Below are 23803 nucleotides of genomic sequence, written 5' to 3'. Positions count from 1 at the left end.
TCTTTAGCAGACATTTCTGGACAATCAGCAATAAAGTGTCCAGGCTTCTTACAGTTGAAGCAATTCTTCTGATCATCCTTTTTGCTGACAAAATTTCTGGAGCTGTTACCTCCTCTGAAATTTCTTTTGTTAAATCTGTTCCATTGCTGAAACTTGGTGAATAAAGCAAACTCATCCTCATTCATCTCATCCTCTTGACCATCAGCAGAAGATTCTTCTTCAATATCAAGAAGCTGAGTCTTAAGAGCCTTAGAAGTAGTCTTAGTTGACTGTAAAGCCACTGACTTAGACTTCTTCTTAGTTTCTGAATCAGCATCCAGAACCATCTCATGGCTTCTGAGATTGCTTATCAGAGCTTCAAGACTCAGAGTCTTGAGATTTTGAGCTTCCTCTATTGCAGTGACCTTAGGTCTCCAAGCAATAGGGAGACTTCTCAGAATCTTCTGAACATGGTCATAGGTTGAATAACTTCTCTTAAGAGCTTTAAGACCAGATACAAGGATTTGAAACCTTGTAAACATAGTCTCAATGTTTTCATCTTGTTGCATAGTGAATAGTTCATATTGCCTTATCAAAAGACTAGCTTTAGCCTCTTGAACCTTTTCATTACCATCATAGGTAGCACACATAGAATCAAAGATAGATTTAGCAGTAGACTTGTTCTCTATTCTGACATAATCCTCATGTCTAATAGCACCAACAACAATGTCCTTTACTCTATGATGCTTAGTGTAGGTTTTTAGGTTAGCTGGTGTGAGTAACTTTCTATGCTCAATGGACAATCTTCCATGTTCATTTAAGTTTTCAAAAGTTACTCCCAACTCAACCAAATCCCATAACTCATGATCAATAGCAGTAATATTGCTATACAATCTCTCTTTCCACCACTCAAATAATGATGCATCACCATTGAATATAGGGGCTTTTCTGTTGCCACTATGTTCATGTGATTCATTACTCAAGTAGTCATAACCAAAAGCATTTCTAGGACCACCACCAGCTCCACTGGCATCACCGGTTGTTCTAGTGCTACTATCGTCTCCTCCAGACATAGTGTTCTCACAAGATCTTTACTGTCTCACTGTTAAGTGAAAGTAACAAACCAGGCTCTGATACCAATTGAAGGTGTGAAAACACAAGAAGGGGGGGGTTGAATTGTGTTTTAGCTAAGTTAAAACTTTTTCAAGTTCTTAACTTAACTAAGTTAGCAGCGGATAAATAACACACAATATAACAAGAGAGAGAGAGAAATCACACAAGCAATTTATACTGGTTCCTCTCACAAAACGAGAGTAGTCCAGTCCCCTTGCACTTCCAAGGGATTTCACTATAATCACACAAGATTACACCTGCTCAAGCACACAAGCAAGAGACTTCTCAACAATGCTCAAGCACACAAGCTTAAGACTTCACACTTAAGCACACAAGCTTAAGTTTCCTCAAGTAAATAGTAAAGTATATAAAAATATACAAATGCTCTTAGATGAACCTAAAGAGAGCAAATACAAATAGTACAGAGTATTTGACTAAAGTGCAAAAACACTTAAGAAAGGTTCAGAGCTTGTATATCAGAGTTCAGAGTTTGTTCAGCGCACGTTCAAGTCTTAATAATTGTTGTTATTTGTTGTAGCTGAATCTTCTAGTATATATACCACTAGAAAAGAGTCGTTGCAAAAGGAACCGTTGGAGTTGATAACCTTTTGTCTTCAAGCAGTCTGTCTTGATGCAGTTTGGTTGTATCCAAAACTAAGAAAGAGTTTCAGGTACTTTGACTACTGCAGAGTGGACTTTCCTTATTCAGCTAACAAAACTGAAGACCCACGTTCTCAAGTTAGGACAGACAAAACAGAGGTAGCTGAACTGATCAGGCTTGAAAGGTCCTTTTCTTCATTGGTAGAAGAGTTGACTAGCAAAGGGAATCTTCACAGCTTTCAAAGAGATCTTCAGAGTTTGATGAAACTTGTAGACAGACAAGAAGTTCTGAAGACTTCATCCTCTGAACGTTGTAACCTCTGAAGTCCAACATCTTCTGAGCGCTTGTGAACTTCTGAGTTCACATCCTCTGAACTTCACTCAGAGCTTATATGATGCTTATATCTGCGCACTTAAAATAAATTTTTAGTCCTTCCAATTGTTTATTAATACTTTGTTATCATCAAAACCTTTATAGATTTAGGGGCAAACATTTTTAAATCAATTTTGTTCCAACATATTTATTGAAATTTAGAATTTTTTAACATGATATGAATTAAATTGAATTTTTTAAACAAAAAAAGTTCAAGATAAAAGTAACGAAAATTAAGACCTAGAAATCAAATTTTAAGTTCATTTTTTTGGAGTAATTTTTTGTGATGTTCAAACATGTGAAAAAATACTCAAGAATACAAGATGGTTTAACGGTAGGAACCAAAACTGAGTGCCGGATAGTTTTACAAGGACTACAAATTTAGTAAAAATTAAATAAGAACTATAAACTCATAATGTCATATTGTAGTTGAGGATCGAATCTAAAACTTCATGTATACTATTCAAACTCTTCACCACTATATCAAATCTAGTGGCTTAACCCTTTAACTTTTAAGAACGGAGCATTAATAGAAAAATTTAAGGTTTAAAATTAGAATTAACCAAATAATGCAAATATATGATCACATCACAGCCCAGAGCTCACTACTAAAAATTCTATTATTCATTACTGAAGCAGAGATTCTTGTATTGTATGGCCCATGATAACGAAGTTGCTGAAAAACAAAGAAAGTATTTGAAACGGATTGATGTTGGAAGAAACTTGTCTCTTACATAATTCAAAAGACATAAACCCCTATCACTCAAGTGCAATGTATGTGATTGAACAAAAAAGTGCAATGTATGTTGAAATCTAAAGCAAAATTTAGAATGCAACAAAATATTCCACGGAAGATGTTAGTCTCTCACAATATATATATAATATATTAAAATTTAAATTTTCATTGAGAGTGGTACAAATTTAGTGATCACAAGCGTGCTCGAACATGGCCATTTTTGTGGTAGGGTCGACTCAAGAGTAAAACAATTTAAGGAAGGGTTTTAGAAGTAGAACCCCAAAATAGAAAATAATTATTATGGAAAAATGCTTTATGAATATTATTATTGGTGGATGTCCATATATGTTATAGGCTCATGTGTAATTGGTCCATTATGTTTACCTATATATAGATGCTATGTATCAGTAATCATGATGCTAGTGAATAACATACACTATTCTTTCTCTCTTTTCTCTCTTCTTCATCTATATTATTGCTCCTATTTACATTAGTTTATAACAAGTTATCAGCACGAACTTACCAACTAAGGTATGCAACTCTTAATCTATTTTTATAAAAATAAGATTTAATTTTTGTATCGATGATTATAGGCTATACGGTTAAAATTCCATCAATTGGAATTAGTGCCTTGTAGATACATTTAATTCACTTACGAAACTATGAGTAGGTTTTGTTTTGATTATTATTATTATATGATATGATATGATATGATTATCAATCGTATGAACCTTGTATATTTATAAAGATCGAATAATAATAATAATTTGGGTGTTCGATGTTGTTTGAGTTTTGTAACCGACAACAATATGGTGAAACATCATTATGCTTCGTGACTGGCATCTTTATGGTAAAACATCGACACATCGATAATCCAAAAAGAACATATGAACACTTAATTTTTGGCTATGATTTTGGCTATTATTTAATTTTGGCTATAATTTAGAACCCTTATTTTTAATTTTGGGGCTTTTCGTTAATTTCCTCAATTCATATGAAGACTATATATTAGCCATTCTGTTCTGTTATCATTTCAATATGCTTCAAATCAAAGATATCTCCTCAAGTCTATATTTTTTTAAAGGGAAACAGTCATTTTAGTCCCTGAATGTGTAACTCGCTGTCATTTTGGTCCCCGACTGAAGAAAAAATACAAAATAGTCCCCGACTCTACAATCCGTTAGTCACTTTAGTCCCTAACGTTAAAAATGACCGTTAACTTTACAAAAAAGCTGATGTGGCATTTTTGGGGACACGTGGCACGTTGACTAGGCATTAGTTGGACAAATAGTCTGATGATATGGCGAGGGACGAAAATGACAATACGAGGGACAAAATGACAATATTTTTTCTTTTCTTTTTTTCCTTTTCATTTCTTCATCTTCTTCCTCTCACTTCTTGTTCATACATTCATCAATAAAATCCAGAATTTTAAACCCAAATTTTTTAAAATATCATCAATAAAAAATTTGTAAAATTTTAACCAAATTTTCAAACAAAATCGCAAAAACCTCAAATGAAAATATTTTTGATACAATTTGGTTGTTCCAATTTTTCCAGAAGTTACGGTAAATAACAATCGATTGATGGTTGAGATTTAGGGGAAGATGAAAGTGCATAAACAATTTGGCGTAGCTGAGAGCGGTGAAGTGAATTCATTTGAGAAAAGAGGAAAAATCAAAGAGAAGAATGAAAGTTGGAAAAGAGGAACAATATTATGATGATCTATTGTTATGTGTTTTGGGTTTGGTGGGATTTAGATGACGGTTGATGAGAGAAAAGACAAAGTCGTTTTAAAATTTTTGAGATTTAGGGATTTTGTTAGAAGATTTTGTAATTTTTTTATTGATGATTTTTTTTAAAAAGTTGGATTTGAAATTTTGTGTCTTATTGATGAATGTATGAAGATGGAAAGGTGAAGAAGATGAAGAAGGATGAAAGGAAGAAAAGATGAAGAAATGAAGAAGAAAAAAATATTGTCATTTTGGTCCCTCGTATTGTCGTTTTGGTCCCTCGCCATATCATCAGGCCACATGTCCAACTAATGCCTAGTCAACGTGCCACGTGTCCCAAAAAAAAAGCCACATCAGCCTTTTTTTGTAAGGTTAACGGTCATTTTAAACTTCAGGGACTAAAGTGACTAACGGATTGTAGAGTCGGGGACTATTTTGTATTTTTTCTTCAGTCAGGGACCAAATTGATAGCGAATTGTATATTCAGGGACTAAAATAACTATTTCCCCTTTTTTAAAATTACTAATGCCATGACCTTTGCTTCATATCCAAAAGATTAGCATATGAATGTTTACGAGAAACATAGACTTGTTTTTAATTAGGGATTAATTTCAAAACTGGTTTTGAACTCAAATAATTATGTTGGATTATATTCTCAAAAGATAGAGACTGTTACAGATTGACATTCTTTAGACAAAGGTATAAAATTCTTGATATATATTGATATTTAAAATTTTGTGATTTGATTTGATATTTAAATATTGTTTATGAATTCATGAATTCATGAATTCCCGAATAATTCAATAATCTTAGTTCCTGAAAAACTTTGAAATTTAATCTATGAATTCCAGAAGATTCACTAATCAAGTTCCTGAAGAACATTGAAAATTCAACTTTTATTCTATATGAATTCTAGAAGAATTCAATAGTGTAGTTCCCAAAGAACAAGAATTCAAAATGGTAGTTCCTGAAGAACTCAACATTATTCTATGTGAATTCCTGAAAAATTCAAATGCATAGTATTATTCCCTATGAATTCCAGAAGAATTCAAAAGAGTTACTCCCTCAAGGATTGATTAGAGAATTAATTGTATTATTAAAATGGTTAACAATTACTCTAATATCAATCATTCATGAAAGATTGCAAAAATGTGAATTTTCTTATCAATGTCCTTGATCCTCCTATTACTCTAGCAGCAGCTAATAGGAACATAAATTAGAGAAAGAAATAATGGATCAAATCTAACCGAGCTTTTTATGTGATGAAAGCTTTTTAGCAATTTGAGTTTACAAAGAAATAATGGATCTTATCCAATTAAATCCTTGGTATTATTATGGTTGAAACCAAATTACGATTTCTTTGTAAAAATAAGAAATAAGAGAAGTTGAATATATATATCTATGGATCATGATAGGGATGACAATGAGTAGGGTATGGGTAGGGTACTATAGTATTCAAAATATGCCGATTATGAGGACTTGCAACTGTCAATGCCTTTGGCATATTCCTCTTCTGAAATTTTGATTGACATTGATTCACCCTTATAGCAAGGTTGTGGAAGACAATCATAAAATGTTTCCTTCGGTTTGGGGATTTTCAATGCTTGTACAAAGCTCAAACGATTGACAGGCGGGTTGATATATCAGTGCTGAAAAACCTCCACGGACACATGACATGGTGGTGGCCATGGCAGTTATCAGAAAAATAGGTTAAAAATAAAAGTTGGAGAGACAGAGCAACAACAATGTATGAAGATTATCAGTCAAAACCAGTCCAAAAACTCACCTTAAAAGCCACCAACACATGATGGTGAAATCTGTGAAAGAGAAGGAGCAGGTGCAGACCGGCAACAAGAATCATGGCAAGGCTGCACGCGGCGGCATGAGATGGTACACACACAATCATCAAGCATGATATAAAATGATTCAACGGTTGGATTAAATTAATTCGTCAAGTTATTAAAGGTGTATTGCATCTATATATCCTTCATTTAATGTTAAGCCACCAACATGCTTCCTATCATAAAATGTTGGAAATTTTTCAGAAATAATCCCCCACAACTCCCAAGAACATAGTTTCAATTCCTGTTAAGAATTGATATTTTACTAGAGAGAAATGGAAATAACCCAAAATATAAAATAGAATGCTGCAAAAATTCAAGGATATACACCATCCTATAACCAAAGAACCTGATTCAATCCCTAATGACAATATATTTTTCCTTTTATTATGTCTATGAGCAACATGCATATTACTTCTCTAATTATTCCAACCTCCACTAACTCAATCTCTTTCAAGTAAAAAATCAATTAAATGATTTGAACAATATGATGAAACAAAATTATGAGAAAGCATGTCTATATAACTATCACCCTACAATTTCTACAACTGTAAGAAAAATTATCCCTAAACTTGCTTTGATTAGAATAACGGAGCTCTGTGTGGAGTTCCTTTTCTTTTCCTCTTCCGCTTAGAGGGCTTGGAAATTTCTACCAGTGATTCCTGAGGAGGCGGAGCCTGGATGGAAACGTTGGGAGGAATTGAAGACTTCCTTGCAGCTTTCACCTGAAAGTTCAAATAAAAAATGATGTCAGAAGTGTAATGAACGATAACAGTAAATGGTTGTGATAGTCAAATTAATGTCGTCACCATGCAAGTTATGGAGCAGTACTGATAGCCTTTTGCTTCTTTTGATTTTATGCTCCCATTGTTGCATGATGTTGCATCATCCAATGTTGATCCACAACGCGGATGACAAATCAGAACCAGTTGCTTGTTCGATTTGAAAGACTGTGATCAGAGAGGAATCAAATACAGATGCTAAAAATAACTTCGTTGAAAACATTGAATTATCAAAACCCATTATTTACTTTTATAAGCAAACATAATTGTACTATTGTTGTAGTCAGAAATTCTTAGGTGTACTAGAAAACAATTAGAAAAACATGTACTGAACATCCACTCATCCAGTGATGCAATAAATGTCTAAAACTATGCCAAAGTTTTTCATACCATCGCTTTACTAATACAAGAAGTTTACAATTTCTCAATTACTTACAATTTCAAAAATTGCAACAGAAAAATATCTATAAAAGAGTATCACCAAACACAACTAAAGGGAAAGCAAATAATGCTTTTAAATCAAAATTTCGATCTGTGCTTCCTTGTTGCATTTCATTAAACACACAACAGAGATTTGCAATGTTTTTTTACAACTTTTCTAAGTGAACTTAAGAACCTATGATTAGCAAACAAAGTCACAAAAAGCACACAAAATTGCAGTGAATCACATAAGTTTTGACTGTGACGCTTAAATATTTTATTCACAAATTTTAAGTCAAGATAAGATATAGTAGAATACCTGGATCTGGGAGCAGTTGATATATGGCTGCATATCAGTCAGGTGTACAGCATGCCTGTAAACATATTTACGGATTTGCAGTATCTGGTGATCTTCATGAGGTCCTGATGACATACAATGCTGACAAGCAGATACTTTGCAATTTATGCAGTAGTATATATTCTTCTGTTTCAAATGAGCAGGACAAGAGTCAGAGAACTCTTGCCCCAAAAAATCCTCAAGCCACCGTGGCTGGTGAACTTCCCCTTGGGCCTTTTGTGCATCCTACAAATTAAATAAAAGTCTATACTAAATGGTTTCAGAAAAAGAAAGAAGAAAAAACATCAAATCATTGTTCATCCATCCTTCTCTGACTATGTTAATTAAGTTACTCTCAATATATTTTTTTTCTCAATTTTCGTTTTCTCCAGCCGTCACGCATAATTATATACATACTAAAATTGAAAACAAATGTTATACAAACACTCTCTTTTCGGTGCCTTATTAGCTCCCGTTGCCATTAAGATAGTAAAACCAATACATATCAGCCAATCACAAATAAAGGTAATCAATCTATTGCTTCTAAATTATACACAAAATGATACTTCATTTCCAATTGCTACATGTTTCTTCTATTAATATAAGAAAGGCTTAATAACAATTTTGGTCCCCCTATTTTCACTCACTCACGGAATTGGTCCCTCGATTTTAAAATCACTCAGTTTTGGTCCCTTTCTCATATTTTTGGAATAAAAAATGGTGATGTGACATATTTTAAATGACATGTCATACAACCTGATCATGCGGAGTGATCAACAGCCATGAAATTCTAAGAAAATATGCAAAAAAGTTCAATCTAAATATGATATATCACCAAGTTCAAAAATCTGAAGGAGGGACCAAAATTAAGTGATTTTAAAATAAGGAGACCAAATCCGTGAATGAGTGAAAATAGGAAGATCAAAACTGTGATTAAGCCTATAAGAAATTATGTCTTTTCATTGCTTAAAACAAAATTGGTTGTAATTAGACAATTTTACAAACAGAACCAACATGATGGAAAGCTTTAAGAATATCAAAGATAATTACAGTTACAGGGGCAGCAATTTATAAAACAAATATTTCATATAAAATAAGTAAAAATAAGTGGAAACCGTGTGAAGAAACAAAAAAATATGAGGTTGAATTGATTGTAATCTATGTTAGATATGAGCATGCAATAAAGATGTTTAATTGCAAAATTCTTCCAGTTTATGCTAGAGATTGTTTTTATTCGAATTCAACAAAAAAAAACATATAACCAAAATTGAAGAGCTTATCAATATCAACAGCAGCCTATCATCTCACAAAAATTTATAGTCATTTTGTGATCAAGGAAATGAAAAAAGAGTGACAAAAAAACCACAGGATTTGCTAACTATTGCTCAATTTAACATAAGTGCACATGCGAAAAATATTTGGTTAACTACCTCATTAATTTTTCTTGAGGAAGAAGAGCTCATTATTCCTTTCTTGCAGCTTTAAAATTGGAAAATAGGTTTAAATTTCAAATGAAAAGATTTCGAAGGAAAATTTCCAGATTCAATTGGATGAATCGGATGGCCAGGCACCAGAAGAATAAGAGAGAAAGGATAACCCTAGAAAGTGGCCATTCTGAAATGAGGCTCACCTTCTGATAACGAATGAGTTTATATACTCGTACTGAAAATAAAATAAACTCTGCAAAGACTAAATTGACGAAACGGAAGCGTTTCTTTTCAATTCCTTTTCAAAGTTAACTACTACTAGTCCCACAGTAAAAAAAAATCATTTGTCATTAACAGTGTTCCGTTTCATCTTCACGGCTATGATTACTTCCCTTCCTTAAAATGACATTATAAAATCCAAAGTTCCGTTTCTTTTCAATTCTTTTTCGAAGTTGACAATTTGCAGTCTCATAGTAAAAAAAATCATTTTTCATTAGCAGTGTTCCGTTTCATTTCCACAGTCATGATTACCTTCCTTCCTTAGAATGATATTATAAAATCCAAAGTTCGGTTTCTTCTCAATTCTTTTTCAAAGTTGACAATTTTCATTCTCATATTAATATTTATTCAGATAAAGATTAGAAGCACACTAAAGTTATACATTTGAATTCGAATGTAACCACCAAATATGGCAATTGGCAAAATCATCACTTTGGGATTTACAGCATATTTCAAACTTAACAAATGAGACCAATGAAAAAAAATGTCTTATGCATTGAAAATATAATTCTACAAACATTCTAAACTTCAATTTCTATCAATGAAGTATGGATGAAATGAAATAGATATCTCATTCTCTATTCTAACCATCACAATCACAGGCAAATTTTCCATTTTTGGCAAGACCTTGAATTGGAATTCCAATAAAACTTCAATCACTTAATCAGCTTACTGCTAATACATAAAACCATTCCCTAAATAGCAAGTATGGAAGATTGCACCAATATGAAATCACACAACAATACTAATAGGAATTGAAACATTTATATACCAAATCTAGCAAAATTAACTAACTTATGCATTCTGGTAATAGGAATTGAAACAATGGTGCAAGAAATTAAGATTGAAAATGGAATTTTACCTAGCGATGAGAAAAATGAAAGAGTGAATTTTGTTGAGAACCGCCGAAGTAGTGAAGAAGCAACGATATGGGTATTCCATGATTAGGATTCAATTTTGGGTTGATGAATAAAACGAAGGAAAAAGGAAAAGATTGAATGATTAGGGTTTTCGCGGTTGAGTTCATAGCTGGTGTTTCAATTTTTCAGCTTTACAAAGAAAGAAAACAAAGAACACACAAGGTGGCAAATATTCTTGACAGTCAGTGCTGTTTACATATGATATGATCAGAATAGGTTTTGTCCTTAACTAAAAATAAACGGGACAAGTTATTATACATAAGTGTAATCCTGATGCATGGTACATAAGTCAATAACATCCATTAGATTGAGCATCCACATGTAATAATCCTAGCCAATCTCAACTCACACACTCACACCTAATCTCACACCCCCCAAATTTCTCACGTACCCCCCAAATTACTCGCGCACCCCCAAATTTCTCGTGCACCCCCCAAATTTCTCATGCACCCCCCAAATTCTCGCGCACCCCCAAAATTTTTCACGCACCCCCAGATGACTTGTGCGCCCAATTTTTTTTTAACCCCCCATATTTCAAGCCTAAACCATTTTGCTGTGGGAATGGTTTCAAAAATATACACTCCAAAACCATTAAGTGCATAAGATGGTTTTGAAGTACAACCTATAATTAGAATCATAATTGTTTTTTTTTGTACAATTATAATCATTATTTAAAACCAGTTAAATGGTTTCAGATAGTTATACACTAAAACCATTTGTATTGTAAAATGGTTTTATGTATGTTTTTATGGTTTCAAAAATTCTGGAAACCATTATGCTGGTTAAATGGTTTCAGATAGTTATACACTGAAACCATTTGTATTGTAAAATGGTTTTATGTGTGTTTTTATGGTTTTAAAAATTCTGGAAACCATTATGTTGGTTAAATGGTTTCAGATAGTTATACACTGAAACCATTTGTATTGTAAAATGGTTTTATGTGTGTTTATATGGTTTTAAAAATTCTGGAAACCATTATGTTGGTTAAATGGTTTCAAATCACAATTATTGTTTGTATTCTAATTATAGGGTTGTACTCTAAAACCATCTTATACACTTAATGGTTTTGGAGTGCATATCTCTGAAACCATTCCCACAACAAAATGGTTTAGGCTAGAAATGTGGAGGGGACCAAAAAAATAAAATTGGGGGGCAAAAGTCATATTGGGGGTGTGCGAGAAATTTTGGGGGTGCATGAGAAATTTGGGGTGCATGAGAAATTTGGGGGTGCACAAGTAATTTGGGGGGTGCATGAGAAATTTGGGGTGTGCTAGTAATTTGGGGGGTGCACAAGTAATTTGGGGGGTGCACTAAGTAACTTATGCATGGTGCATAAGGATAGCTTATGTATAATAACCAATCCCAAAATAAACTGCCTAAGCCTAACCATAAATAGCACTTTTTTTTTTGTTTTCATCGTAATATTCGACCCACTAGACCGTCTAATTTGGTTTGGTATGAAGTGATTTCAGCTCCCTCCCGATCGCACTTACGGAGAATCAAACGGCGATCCTCTCTACTAAGTTTAGTGTCAATCTGAACCAACTAATCATTTGTATAAATAACACATTAGTTACAAACACATGAATTTTTAAAAATATAAGGTAAAATGATTAATTAATATTAAGTGATGTGATTAAATTATTTACCATTTTTTTTTTCATTTGCGTGACCAAATATATTTTATTTAGGTTGTGCCTATGTAACAATATAAAATCGCAAATTACATAAACCTCCCTATTGAATTGGAATATTCATGTCTCTGTATCTTTACCTTAATGACACCAAAACCATTGGCCGAAGTCTGAATTTGTGTTAGATTAAAACTAATCATTCGACCTGAACCAAATGAACATTGCACCAAGGCATGCCAACAAAATACATCACACGAAAACAAAATGCATCGTTCCGAGACGAGAAATAAAACACGCAATTATATGAAAACCACCTATTTAACTTAATTAGAAAGAAAAAAAATGATTTAGATGGATGATTTCAGACAAAAATTGATTTTAAACCACTCTTTTTCGATAGACTAAGAAAAAAAGAAAAATGGTGACAATTAGAGTTAGTATAAGAAAAGAAAAGAGATCTCATAATTTAGCTCAAATGGTAGCTATCAGAAACATTATTAGAGTGACCGAAGTTCGAACCTCAGATTCCGCATTCTCCACATTTAGATTGTGAGAGTTTAGCCACTAGGTACTTGAAAAGAAAATAAAAATGACAGGAATTTTTTAACATATACTACTTCGGCCATATTTATAAGCCAAATTCTCACATTTCACCTATGAAGCTCTGATACGCGACACGATACTGATACGGAATTTTTTTAAAAATTCTCGATGCGATACGGCCGCGATACATTATTTAAAAATTATATATAAATGCACAATATACAAACATAACTAAAATTGATAATGATAAAAAATTAACATTCAAATTACTCAAATTGAGCAAACAAGTAACAATTACATATCTTTAAGTTAAGTACTATCCAAAAAGGGAGTGAGATGAGTAACTTAAATGGTTAATTAGTTGAACTAAGAGTTAAGGAGTTGGAGATCAGGGTTCAAGTCCTGACAAGAAGAAAAACTAACATAACAACATAACTAGTATAACTTACCCGTGCAAATGCACGGGTTAATGTTCAATGAAAAATATATATATTTTTTTGACACATGAAAAATATGAATTATTAAATTTTCAATATTTTGTGGTTTTTTTAATTATTTGTAAAATTAATTTTATATTTAATGTAATAATTTATTTAAATATGATAAATGATCCAAATTTTGGAGATTTTAAGGAGAAATGGTAGAACGGAGAGTGATACTCCACTCCCCGTTCCCAACCCACATGTTCGTATATTTGTTCTTTTATTTTCATAAAAAAGGTCATTAAGCAAAAATTAATCTAACGGTTAATATATATTAGTTCTTAATCGTCATCTCTTTCCTTTAGACATTTGTTTTCTTCTAGAGTATTTTAGCCCATGTCCCCATGTGAAAAAATTTCACATTTGTGTAATGAACAGTAGAATTATTTGTCATTTGCTTGACACAAAAAAAATTTATATAATTTTTTTTATGCATATCTCATTTGTTAATGGTGCAAATTTTAAAAAATTTATCTATTTGTTTATCTTACAGTGATGTTTGGAAAATAAAAACAAAGTAATACATGATATTATTACTTTTAATTCTTTCTTTTTTTATATATAAAATCATTGTTACTTTCCTTACTTTCAATTGATATTTATCGTATTTTTTATATAATAAAATCTACAAATGTATGTCTCACCCCGTGTAAGTTATTTTTTGCTTAATACCTCCATGTAGATTATTTTTTTATCAATACCCCCTATTGTAATATTATGTTTGGTATAAATCACTATGTAACTTTTTTTATTAATAAAATTAATAAAATAAAATAGAAAAATAATCTATGAAGTCAATTACTTCATTCCTTTTATATTTCAGACAATCACACCATTTTCTCTGTTCGATAAGTATGAAGTTTAAGAATAACTTTTTTTGTGAACAATTAAATTACTATTTTTATTTTTTTTTATATTCCTTTTAAGGTGAGTATTTTTGTTCAAAGATTTTTAAGCCTTCAATTTTGTTTTGAAACATATTAAGCCTTCAATTTCTCAGTTCCACATTTGGCCAATTCGTTGTATATAATTTTTTTTGATAAGCAATTCGTTCTATAGTATAGTCCTTCGAGGAGTTTCTATTATTTTATCAGTATATTTGTTAAATATCACATGAAAAATTAGACAAACAAAAAAATAATGAGTAAAAAAAAGAGTACAACATTTATTAATAATAGTAAAAAAAATATTTATAAGCATGATTTACACCAATAAAAAATAATATGAACAAAAAGTGTTTTTTAATACGTAAACATGATTAAAAAAAATGACAATAAAATATAAAAAAATATAAATAAATACTTAAAACTCTAACATCAGTTGATAATACCTAATCCTAATTTGAATAACGAACAACATGTTCTTCCGTATGGACCTGCTAATAAAAAATTATAGCTCAAAATTAGTATAATTATGATTAATCATAAACATCATTTAAATACAAAGCTTATATATATATATAAAAAAAATGCATATAACATCTTCGAAAATAAGAAAATAGAACAACGAAAAAGTTGAAGATTATCTCCTTGTAAGCACAAAAAAGACGGGCACCTGCTGTAAAATAAGAAAAGAAGATTATCTCCTTGTAGGCACAAAAAAAAGATAGCATCAAAATACAAAAATATACTATATAATATTAAACTTGAAAAAAAAAACATTGAAAGAAGAAAATAGAACAACGAAAAAGTTGAAGGAAATGAGAGTGAAATCACCCAAAAAAAGAATAGAGATAAAAGATTGCAAAAAGTATAATTTTGAATTGCAATAGTGTGTGAAATCGGTTGCAAATCACAGCTATTTATATTAATAGAATGAAGATCGAAATTATAAATGTCATTTAATAGCAATTATCTAATTGACAAATTATGGGACAAAATGACTTTGTTTCTAAAATATAATATAATAATAATAATGAATAAAATATCAAATAATCAAATTAGAAGTAAAAATTGACATTGTCATTAAAAAAATTGAAATGTATTCAATTGTTTTCTTTTGAATGATTATTTTTGAATTAGCATTAAATTTTGATTGAGAAGGACACAAAAAAAAAGTAAAAATTGACATTGTCATTAAAAAAATTGAAATATATTCAATTGTTTCATTTTGAACGATTATTTTTGAATTAATATTAAATTTTGATTGAGAATGACACAAAAAAAAAATTCCTTATATGAGTACATACATTACATAATTTCTATTGAAGTTCTCAAAGGTTGTCACATAGGAAAACATGCTCTCACAAGTTGCCACATAGATTATGATAAATGAGAGGATGCCACGTATGAAAGTGATCAAGAGAGAGAAACTCCTATAAATAATAGATATTGGTCTCTTTTCCTACGTTTTAATCATCAAAAAGCATTAATTATCCGATACTTTTCCGATACACGTATCGAAGAAATATCCAACACGTGTCGGTTATATTTTTTTAAAAATAATAATATTAATTTCTGATACTTTTTGGATACGTGTATCAGAGAGTATCAGACGAGTATCGGTATCGAGTACGAGTACGTATTGGAAACAATACTTCGCCATTTTTGGAATATTGGGGCTTCACAGCATTTCACACTTATTAAGAAAGTTGTTGTATTTACTAAACTATCTTTTACAATATATTAAATTTACATTGAGAATATGCAATCATCTTAAAAAAATAGACAATTAATCAGAGGTATTTTAGGAACAATAACATTTAATATAGTTGAATTTGGTAACTTTTGCTTATATTCAAGGCAAAAAAAAATGTTGATTTTGCTTATAAATAAGGCCGGAGGAGGATCCATTGATTTGTGACTTTTACCGTGGAGAATGACCGATCTAGCCCTGACCTGCCGTCTCACACACCACACCACACAGTACATACACACGAAAACTCAAACTCAAACTCAAACTGAGACATAGCCACTATCATCCACGACCAACCATGAAACTAAAACCTCATAATTTTCATCTTCAACATCAAAACCCAATCTCATTTTCCTCAAAACCTCACTACAAAAACCATGACATTCTCTACACAATCTCAGAAGCCATCAACACCATCCACAACAACAACAACAATCCTAATCCTGATTACTCTCTCAACCCAACTCTCAAACGCATTCTCCCTTCCCTCACTTCTCATCACATCACAAACCTCATCAACCTCAACCCTCTCTCTCTTTCCCCACATTCCCTCTTCTCTTTCTTCAACTATCTCTCTTCTCGTCCTCCTTTTCGCCACACTCTCCATAACTATTCCACTATGGCCCATTTCCTCTCTTCCCATAACATGTTCTCACAAACACATTCCCTTTTCCTTTTCATCATTTCCAAAATGGGTCATCATTCTTCTTATTCCCTCTTATCTTCCCTTCTCCAAACAACACCAACAACCCATTATAATCATCATCGTTCTGTTCTTGTTTTTGATGCTTTGATCATTGCTTACACTGATTCTGGATTCGTAGAAGATGCAGTTCAATGTCTACGCTTGTTGAAAAAGAACAACTTTTCGATTCCCATTCGTGGTTGTGAGTATCTTCTTCGTCGTGTGATGAAGCTGAAACAAGCTGCTGGGCATTGTTGGGAGTTTTATTTGGAGGTTTTGGATTATGGGTATCCGCCAAAAGTTTATCTTTTTAACATTTTGATGCATGGGTTTTGTAAAATTGGTGATGTTATGAATGCACGGATGGTGTTCGATGAAATTCCTAAGAGGGGTTTACGTCCTAGTGTTGTTAGTTTTAATACTTTGATAAGTGGATACTGTAAAAGTAAGAATGTGGAGGAGGGTTTTGTGTTAAAAGGTGTTATGGAGAGTCAGAGAATATCTCCTGATGTTTTTACTTATAGTGCTTTGATCAATGGGTTGTGTAAGGAAAGTAGGTTGGATGAGGCGAACGGTTTGTTTGATGAAATGTGTGGGATAGGGTTGGTTCCTAATGGTGTAACTTTCACTACTTTGATTGATGGTCAGTGTAAACATGGGAAACTTGATTTGGCATTGAGAAATTTTCAGATGATGAAGGATCGAGATGTTAGACCTGATTTGATTACTTATAACACGTTGATCAATGGGCTTTGTAGGGTTGGAGATTTAAAGGAGGCTAGGAAGCTTTTGAATGAGATGATTGGGAATGGTTTGAAGCCTGATAAGATCACTTTCACAACTCTAATGGATGGATGTTGTAAGGATGGAGATATGGAATCTGCGTTGGAGATCAAGGAAAAAATGGTTGAGAAGGGAATTGAGCTTGATGATGTTGCTTTCACTGCACTTATATCTGGACTTTGTAGAGACGGAAGAGTTCGCGACGTTGAAAGGATGTTGAGGGATATGTCGAGTGCTGGTTACAAACCCGATGATCCGACGTATACCATGGTTATTGATTGCTTTTGTAAGAAAGGTGATGTAAAGATGGGAGCCAAATTACTCAAGGAGATGCAGAGGGATGGACGTGTACCGGGAGTTGTCACTTATAATGCGCTAATGAACGGTTTTTGCAAACAAGGTCAGATGAAAAATGCTCAAATGTTGCTTGATGCAATGCTTAATTTAGGAGTGGTCCCAAATGATATTACATTTAATATTTTGCTTGATGGTCATTGCAAGCATGGAAATGCGGTTGATTTTAACATATTTAATGGTGAGAAAGGAATGGTTTTAGATTATGCTTCATATACTGCACTTGTCAATGAATCAAGGAAAATTTCAAAAGATCGTCTAAGGAGTTGATTGCTTCTGAAATATGTATCATTGACACTTCATACTGAAGGTGTTGTTTGAGCGTCCGACACATATTAGTGTCCCCAACCGGCACGACATTGACAGTTGACACATGCAGTTGCATATAATCACTTCAATTTTCTCAAATTATTACCGAGTGTCTACCTGTCGGCATCGTATCCAATGTTAATACTTCGTAGCTAGTGAAAGCTGAACTGTTGCCATAGTTGTTGGGTTTGGCTAACAGATTGAAAGTCTTCCAGTTGATCAAAAAGTAAATTGATTGTTTTCACTAACTCAGTATTCAGTAGAAATTGGCTGATAAAATACATTCAAGATTTCATTGTTGCAACAATCCATGATTGCGTTGGCGGATTGCTGTAAATATTATGCAAGAAGGCAAGAGGAGCGTCCATCTCAAAATTTATTTGAATATTCAAATCAATGTCATCCTGTAAAGCAAGAGGACGTCATTCATTTGAACAACAAGAGAGTTATTGGAGATTGGAATTGCATCTCTCTTGACTTTTGGATGGTAAATATTATTAATGCCAATTGAGCTTATCTGGTCTGCTTCAGCGATCTCTTATGAATGAAGCTACTTGGTTGCTATTGACCTGTTGTCATGCCAGAAGCCAAAGTGTGAGTAACTAGCTAACAATGAGCTAGCCAAGATGATTCAGTTGCATCTAAAATGATTTCCTAAAATATTGTGGTAGCTACGTGCTGGCATGTGCAACACAGAGACTGGTACATGTGGCATTGACTTGGAGATGATGAGTACAATATGTGCTTGGAAGTTTTCAAAATAGTGAAATTTTGATTCAAACTCAGGTTTCTTGTGCTACTCCAAGAAGTAAAAACCACCAAGTCAATTGATCATTTGTGTAAACACGTCTTCAAAATTATCTGGTGAAAAATCAAACTGTCGGGAGGGCACATTATACATTGTGTGGTACTATTATTGTATAGAATTGAATTAGGTGCAGTCACTTGTGTGTGCAGCCGTGCAGCGAGCACCTCAGAACTGTCTGATGGTAGCTAGAAATGTAAGTTATTAACTATGAAAACGTAAGTCATTAATCACTTATTTTACATAGATTTATGTACTTATGTCATTTTGTAAGTCTCTAAAGCAATAAGGTTGAATAAGTTTTGTGGTTTGCAAGTTGGAAACGAAGAATTTAAAATTACTCATCTTCAGTATGTCGATGATGCATTGATTTTTAGGGAAAAAAAATGTCTGTGCAATGTGAGAACAATTGGATTTAATCTTTTGGTTTTTGAACTAATTTCTAGGCTTAATGTGAATTTTTTCAAGAGTTTGTTGGTTGGCATTAATATGTCTGTAGCTCTTGGTCAAATGAAGTTTTTTTTACAATAAGGTCAAATGAAGTTGTTGCCATGTTAAATTGCAAAGTAGATAGAACCCTTTTAAGTACTTGGGGTTGCCTATTGGTGTCAACTTGCCAAAAAATTGATGTTTTGGAATCATGTGATTGAAAGGATTATAGGAAGATTGTCTTTTTGGAAGTTTTGTAGTTTATTTACATGAGCTTACTTTATCTCATTATTTAAAGCTTCTTTAGGTATCATCTCAAAAATTGAGTCTTTATTTAAATCTTTTTTGCGGGGTGAGACTGAGGAAGCTCACAAAATACATTGGGTAAAATGAGATAAGTTTTGTTTATCTAAGGAAAAGAATGGATTGAATGTGCGTAATTTAAAAGCATTCAATTTGTCTCATTTAGGAAAATGGTGTTGGAGATTTTGGGAGAAAATGATGGGTTGTAGTACAAGGTATTGAAAAATAAATGAGATATAACTTAGAATATGGCATGGTATAGAGAAAAGCAGAACAATTATTTATATGGTGGAGAGACGTTTTTAACATGGAAAGAGGAGGGGGATTGGGAGTGTATGTTTTTATATCATTTATAAAACGTAGTTGGAAATGACCATAAAACACGTTATTTTGGCATGACCCATGGATAGGTGTAGTGTTGAAGGACAATTCTCGTAGGTTTTTTAATCTACCGATTAATAAAAATGTCATGGTGGAAGGAATGTTAAATGATAGTGTATTGATGTTAAGCGAGAGGGATGAAGGTGGAGAAGAAATCTTTTTCAATGGGAGGAAAAGTTAGTGGACAAATGCAGGGATTTGCTTTCTAATGTTTCTTTGCACTTGGAAGATGAGTCAAAATGGAATCAAAATTTTGATGGCATTTACTTGGTTAAAAAACTTGCCTATTGCCGACTTGCCAAATATCACTAGCATGAACCCAAAAAAATCGTTTAACACAACCTTCTGTGCATCCCTTTACTTTACGGAATGGTACAATGGTTGTCATCGTGTTGATTTAAAGGAAAAACAAACAATGTGATCACAGAACCAGAGGTACAATCCACAGCCATAAATGATAGAGTTGTGAAACTTCTCACAGCCATACTTGGTAAAATCATAAGTTATGATGTTTGTATGGGCTAATTGCAATCCTAACATTGTCTTCATCGTGTTGATTTAGTACTGTATTTTTTCTTGTAATTTTGAGCATAATTGCAATCTATGAAGCTCTCATATAGCCACTGACACTGATAATAATTTAAGAAAATGGAAGTGAACGATTGTTTGTAACTACACATTTCAGACACTGGACACTCCTTTAATCTGAAGTGTCAACAATAACACTAGTCGGACACCAGAAACATCTTCAATTTGAATTGTTGGTACTTGGTACTACATAGGTCATAGATTATGATACATGCATTGTTTTGGAGGTTATGTGCCAATTCATTGATTCTATTCAATCAGGTGATCGAAATAAGTTAAACTCTTATTCTTCCATTATTTTGAGTAACTACCCGACCATTATGTGTAGTCAAATATTCATGTTTTGATGTATTCTGTGATCTATGATTTTGTGGTTCATCCAAAAAAGTGTTCATTTGACCAAGAGCTACAAACATATTAACATCTGGAGAAATATTAGGTGCTTCCGAGATTGGCTTGCTTGCTACAGTTGGTGTGACGACGGTAAAGGTAGAGTCTGTACTCGAATTAGCATCTTCCCATAATGAACATGGTTTATTTTTAGTTCCTCGAATGGAACATGGTTTCTTTTTAGTTCCTTGCATGGAGGAACTTTTATGTGCTCTTTTGTATTCTAGTGTTTTATTATTGCATATGTAATGATGGGAAAGAAAAATGCTTTGGTGCAGGTGTATCCTACTACAACCATTGCTGTTCTTTCTACTGGCGATGGTCTTGTAGAGCCATCTACTGGGCATCTGAGTCGTGGTCAGGTATTCTTATTGAGGACTAGGACTTGTCAGATGAGTTGATTAAGTTTTGTGAAGATGCCTAGCAGGAACGATAATGTTCTAGGTATTAAAACTATGATGTGTAAGCTGATTTTTGGACTTTAATCAAATTCTAGGCAAGGTCAGGTTATTAGTGTAATATAATGCAGATTTCCTATAAGTTCAAATTTCTACTGAGAAGATTTAATTTAAAAGAACAGTAACAGGGGAGGTAATAAGTGTGTTTGGTTTTCACTTTTCATCATGGCCTTCCCCTTTGCTTTTATTTACTTTTAGGCTGTAATGCTCATTAGATTAAAAAATCGTAATGATATCGTAATATTTGGTTTAGATTACTCGATCAATATCTGAGTCAAACTAGCGGCATTGCAGACATTAGTGTCTCTATGTGCTTTGATTTTAGCATAGTATGTTGATGAATGAGGGTTGAACTAGCCGCATTATTAGTATGCACATGGAACATCAATGCTCAGTCAACTCACTTGAGGCTGAGCGATTGAAGCTTAAATTAAACCTGTTGTGATATTTGGATTATACTTGAATTGTTTAAATTTTTTTTGAACATCATTATACTTGTTTTACGATGTTACTCAACTACCCATTTGTTTGCTTTATGTTTGGATTTTGAATGTAGTTTACGGGAGGTATTTGGTGAATGTAATTATGTAATTAAAACAAACATAAGCTAATATATAGATCCTATGCAGATTAGGGATTCTAATCGTGCCATGCTGCTGGCAGCTGCAGTACAACATCACTGCAAAGTTGTGGACCTTGGTATTGCTAAGGACGATGAAGAATGCCAAGGAAGGATTTTGGATAAGGCTTTTGCTTCTGTAATTAACATTCTCATAACTTCAGGAGGTGTTTCAATGGGAGACAAAGATTTTATTAGGCCTTTGCTTGAAAAGTGAGGAAAAGTACATTTTGATAAGGTAATGTCACAATTTTATTTAATTCTTATTGTTTATTCTGATGATCCTGTAATTTGGTTTGATGTTGCAATTGTATGTGGTATTTCTGCAGTTGTAGAAATAGTAAAATATTCAAAATTTTATCTAATGCTTTGGTGAGTGTGATTAAACCAGGCAAGCCATTCACTTTTGCAGAGATTGGTTCTCAATCAACAGAAAGTAAAATTCTAGCTTTTGGGCTACCTGGAAATCCTGCCAGCTCTTCAGTTTGCTTTCATCTCTTTGTGGTCCCTGCTATACGCCAGCTTGCAGGGTGGACAAATCCTCATCACCTGAGGTTACATAAACTTCTAAAGGGCACTTGTTGTTGATGGCATGCTTGCTTTCTCTAGCATTTCATTAATTCATTTCTGTGCAGGGTACAAGCTCGGCTTCAATAACCCATAAAGACGGATCAATTTAGACCAGAATATCATCGTGCCACTGTAATATGGACTGAAAATGATGGGACAGGAAACCCTGGGTAAGCTGACGATGAATTGCATTATTGTGGTTTTAGTCAGAAAGATCTATGTACAGATCTGTTTTCTTTATAGCAGAAATTTTTTTTTGGTGGTGTATATACTTGTTTTCCAGAGGCCTAATTGCTATGCCTATATTTGATCGGGTTTCTCTAATGAATGTGCCTTATGTGCTTCCAATGAATTTCAGTTTTGTTGCCGGGAGCACTGGTCATCACAGGAGCAGTCGACTACTTAGTATGAAGTCAGCTAATGCCTTGTTGGAGTTTCCAGCAACAGGCAGTGTTGTATCTGCTGGGACTCCTGTGGCAGCTATCATAATTTCCAACCTAAGACCTATGGATTTTGGCAAGAATCATATATCATCAGACTCAACCTTTACTTTGCCAGGAATTAAATCAGATAAAATAACTACAGATTCTTCTGGGGGTGCTGACCTCAGAGTGGCTATTCTTACAGTAAGCGATACAGTTGCTGCGGGGGCTGGACCAGATCGAAGGTATTGTTGAGCTTCATTTTGTATTTTATATGGGTGTGCGCAGACAAAGAGACATAAATAGTGCGGAGTATCAGGACTGGGCATTTCTTAACCCATTTAGAATTTTCATTGTTAAACAAGCTGAGCAATTGATTGTTTGTTTTGGTATGCAACCAATTTTATCAGGAATATTTAATACTAAAACCAAAGTTTTTGCACTTTCTAGATGAAGTAACATCTAGGTTCTTCTGATTGACCGCACAAATTATTTTTTGATGGAACAAACCGGTAAATTACATGATTATAGAAAAGGTTAATGCGTTATTGGCCTTATTCAACATATTTATTCTTGTACTCTTTCAAACCAAAGAAAACATTTCTGTGGTTGCTAGAGGAATGGAGCAACGTAGTGTTTGTTCTCGTTAAAGCTACTTCTGTATATGATATATTTTATGTACAACAGCATTTGTATGCCACTGAAAAAGTTATATCAACTAGTATTGTCATAATTGTTAAATAATCTTCTTCCCAATTGGGTAAGGCTTAATGGCATCTAGATACACCTCTTTTAATCATTATTTGGAAGAGGTCACAATGTTGATGCCAAACTAAAGAGCAAACTTGATATTAATCAATGTCAAAGGGGGCAT

The 23803-nt window shown here is 33.1% G+C and overlaps 1 protein-coding gene and 2 pseudogenes across 2 annotated transcripts; 2 read left to right on the top strand and 1 right to left on the bottom strand.

The window, feature by feature from the left end:
* Positions 1 to 6545: 6545 nt before the first annotated feature.
* LOC123920724 (protein RGF1 INDUCIBLE TRANSCRIPTION FACTOR 1-like) lies at positions 6546 to 10747 on the bottom strand. Of its 2 annotated transcripts, none has more exons than XM_045973030.1 (4): positions 10483 to 10747; positions 7897 to 8179; positions 7185 to 7325; positions 6546 to 7100 (listed from the first exon to the last, which is right to left on the bottom strand). In XM_045973030.1, the coding sequence occupies exons 2-4, from the start codon at positions 8008 to 8010 to the stop codon at positions 6957 to 6959; spliced, it is 399 nt and encodes a 132-aa protein (XP_045828986.1). In that variant the 5' UTR covers positions 8011 to 8179; positions 10483 to 10747; the 3' UTR covers positions 6546 to 6956. The 2 variants fall into 2 exon arrangements, with proteins under 2 accessions (XP_045828986.1, XP_045828985.1); XM_045973029.1 differs by having other exon boundaries at positions 7897 to 8160.
* Positions 10748 to 16089: 5342 nt separating this feature from the next.
* Positions 16090 to 18646, top strand: LOC123920723 (annotated as a pseudogene).
* Positions 18647 to 21111: 2465 nt separating this feature from the next.
* LOC123922590 lies at positions 21112 to 23624 on the top strand (annotated as a pseudogene).
* Positions 23625 to 23803: the final 179 nt, after the last annotated feature.

Source organism: Trifolium pratense, linkage group LG4, assembly GCF_020283565.1.
Source record: "Trifolium pratense cultivar HEN17-A07 linkage group LG4, ARS_RC_1.1, whole genome shotgun sequence".
NCBI classification, from domain to species: domain Eukaryota; kingdom Viridiplantae; phylum Streptophyta; class Magnoliopsida; order Fabales; family Fabaceae; genus Trifolium; species Trifolium pratense.
This window is presented reverse-complemented; position numbering and strand designations above follow the sequence as displayed.

Bases quoted from the DNA above. Each gene is read 5' to 3' on its own strand.
- LOC123920724 (XM_045973030.1), bottom strand. From the start codon at position 8,010: ATGTCATCAGGACCTCATGAAGATCACCAGATACTGCAAATCCGTAAA. The intron at 7,326-7,896 runs GTATTCTACTAT...CTCTGATCACAG, and splicing joins TCAACTGCTCCCAGATCCAG to TCTTTCAAATCGAACAAGCA. The intron at 7,101-7,184 runs GTGACGACATTA...TTGAACTTTCAG, and splicing joins ACTGCTCCATAACTTGCATG to GTGAAAGCTGCAAGGAAGTC.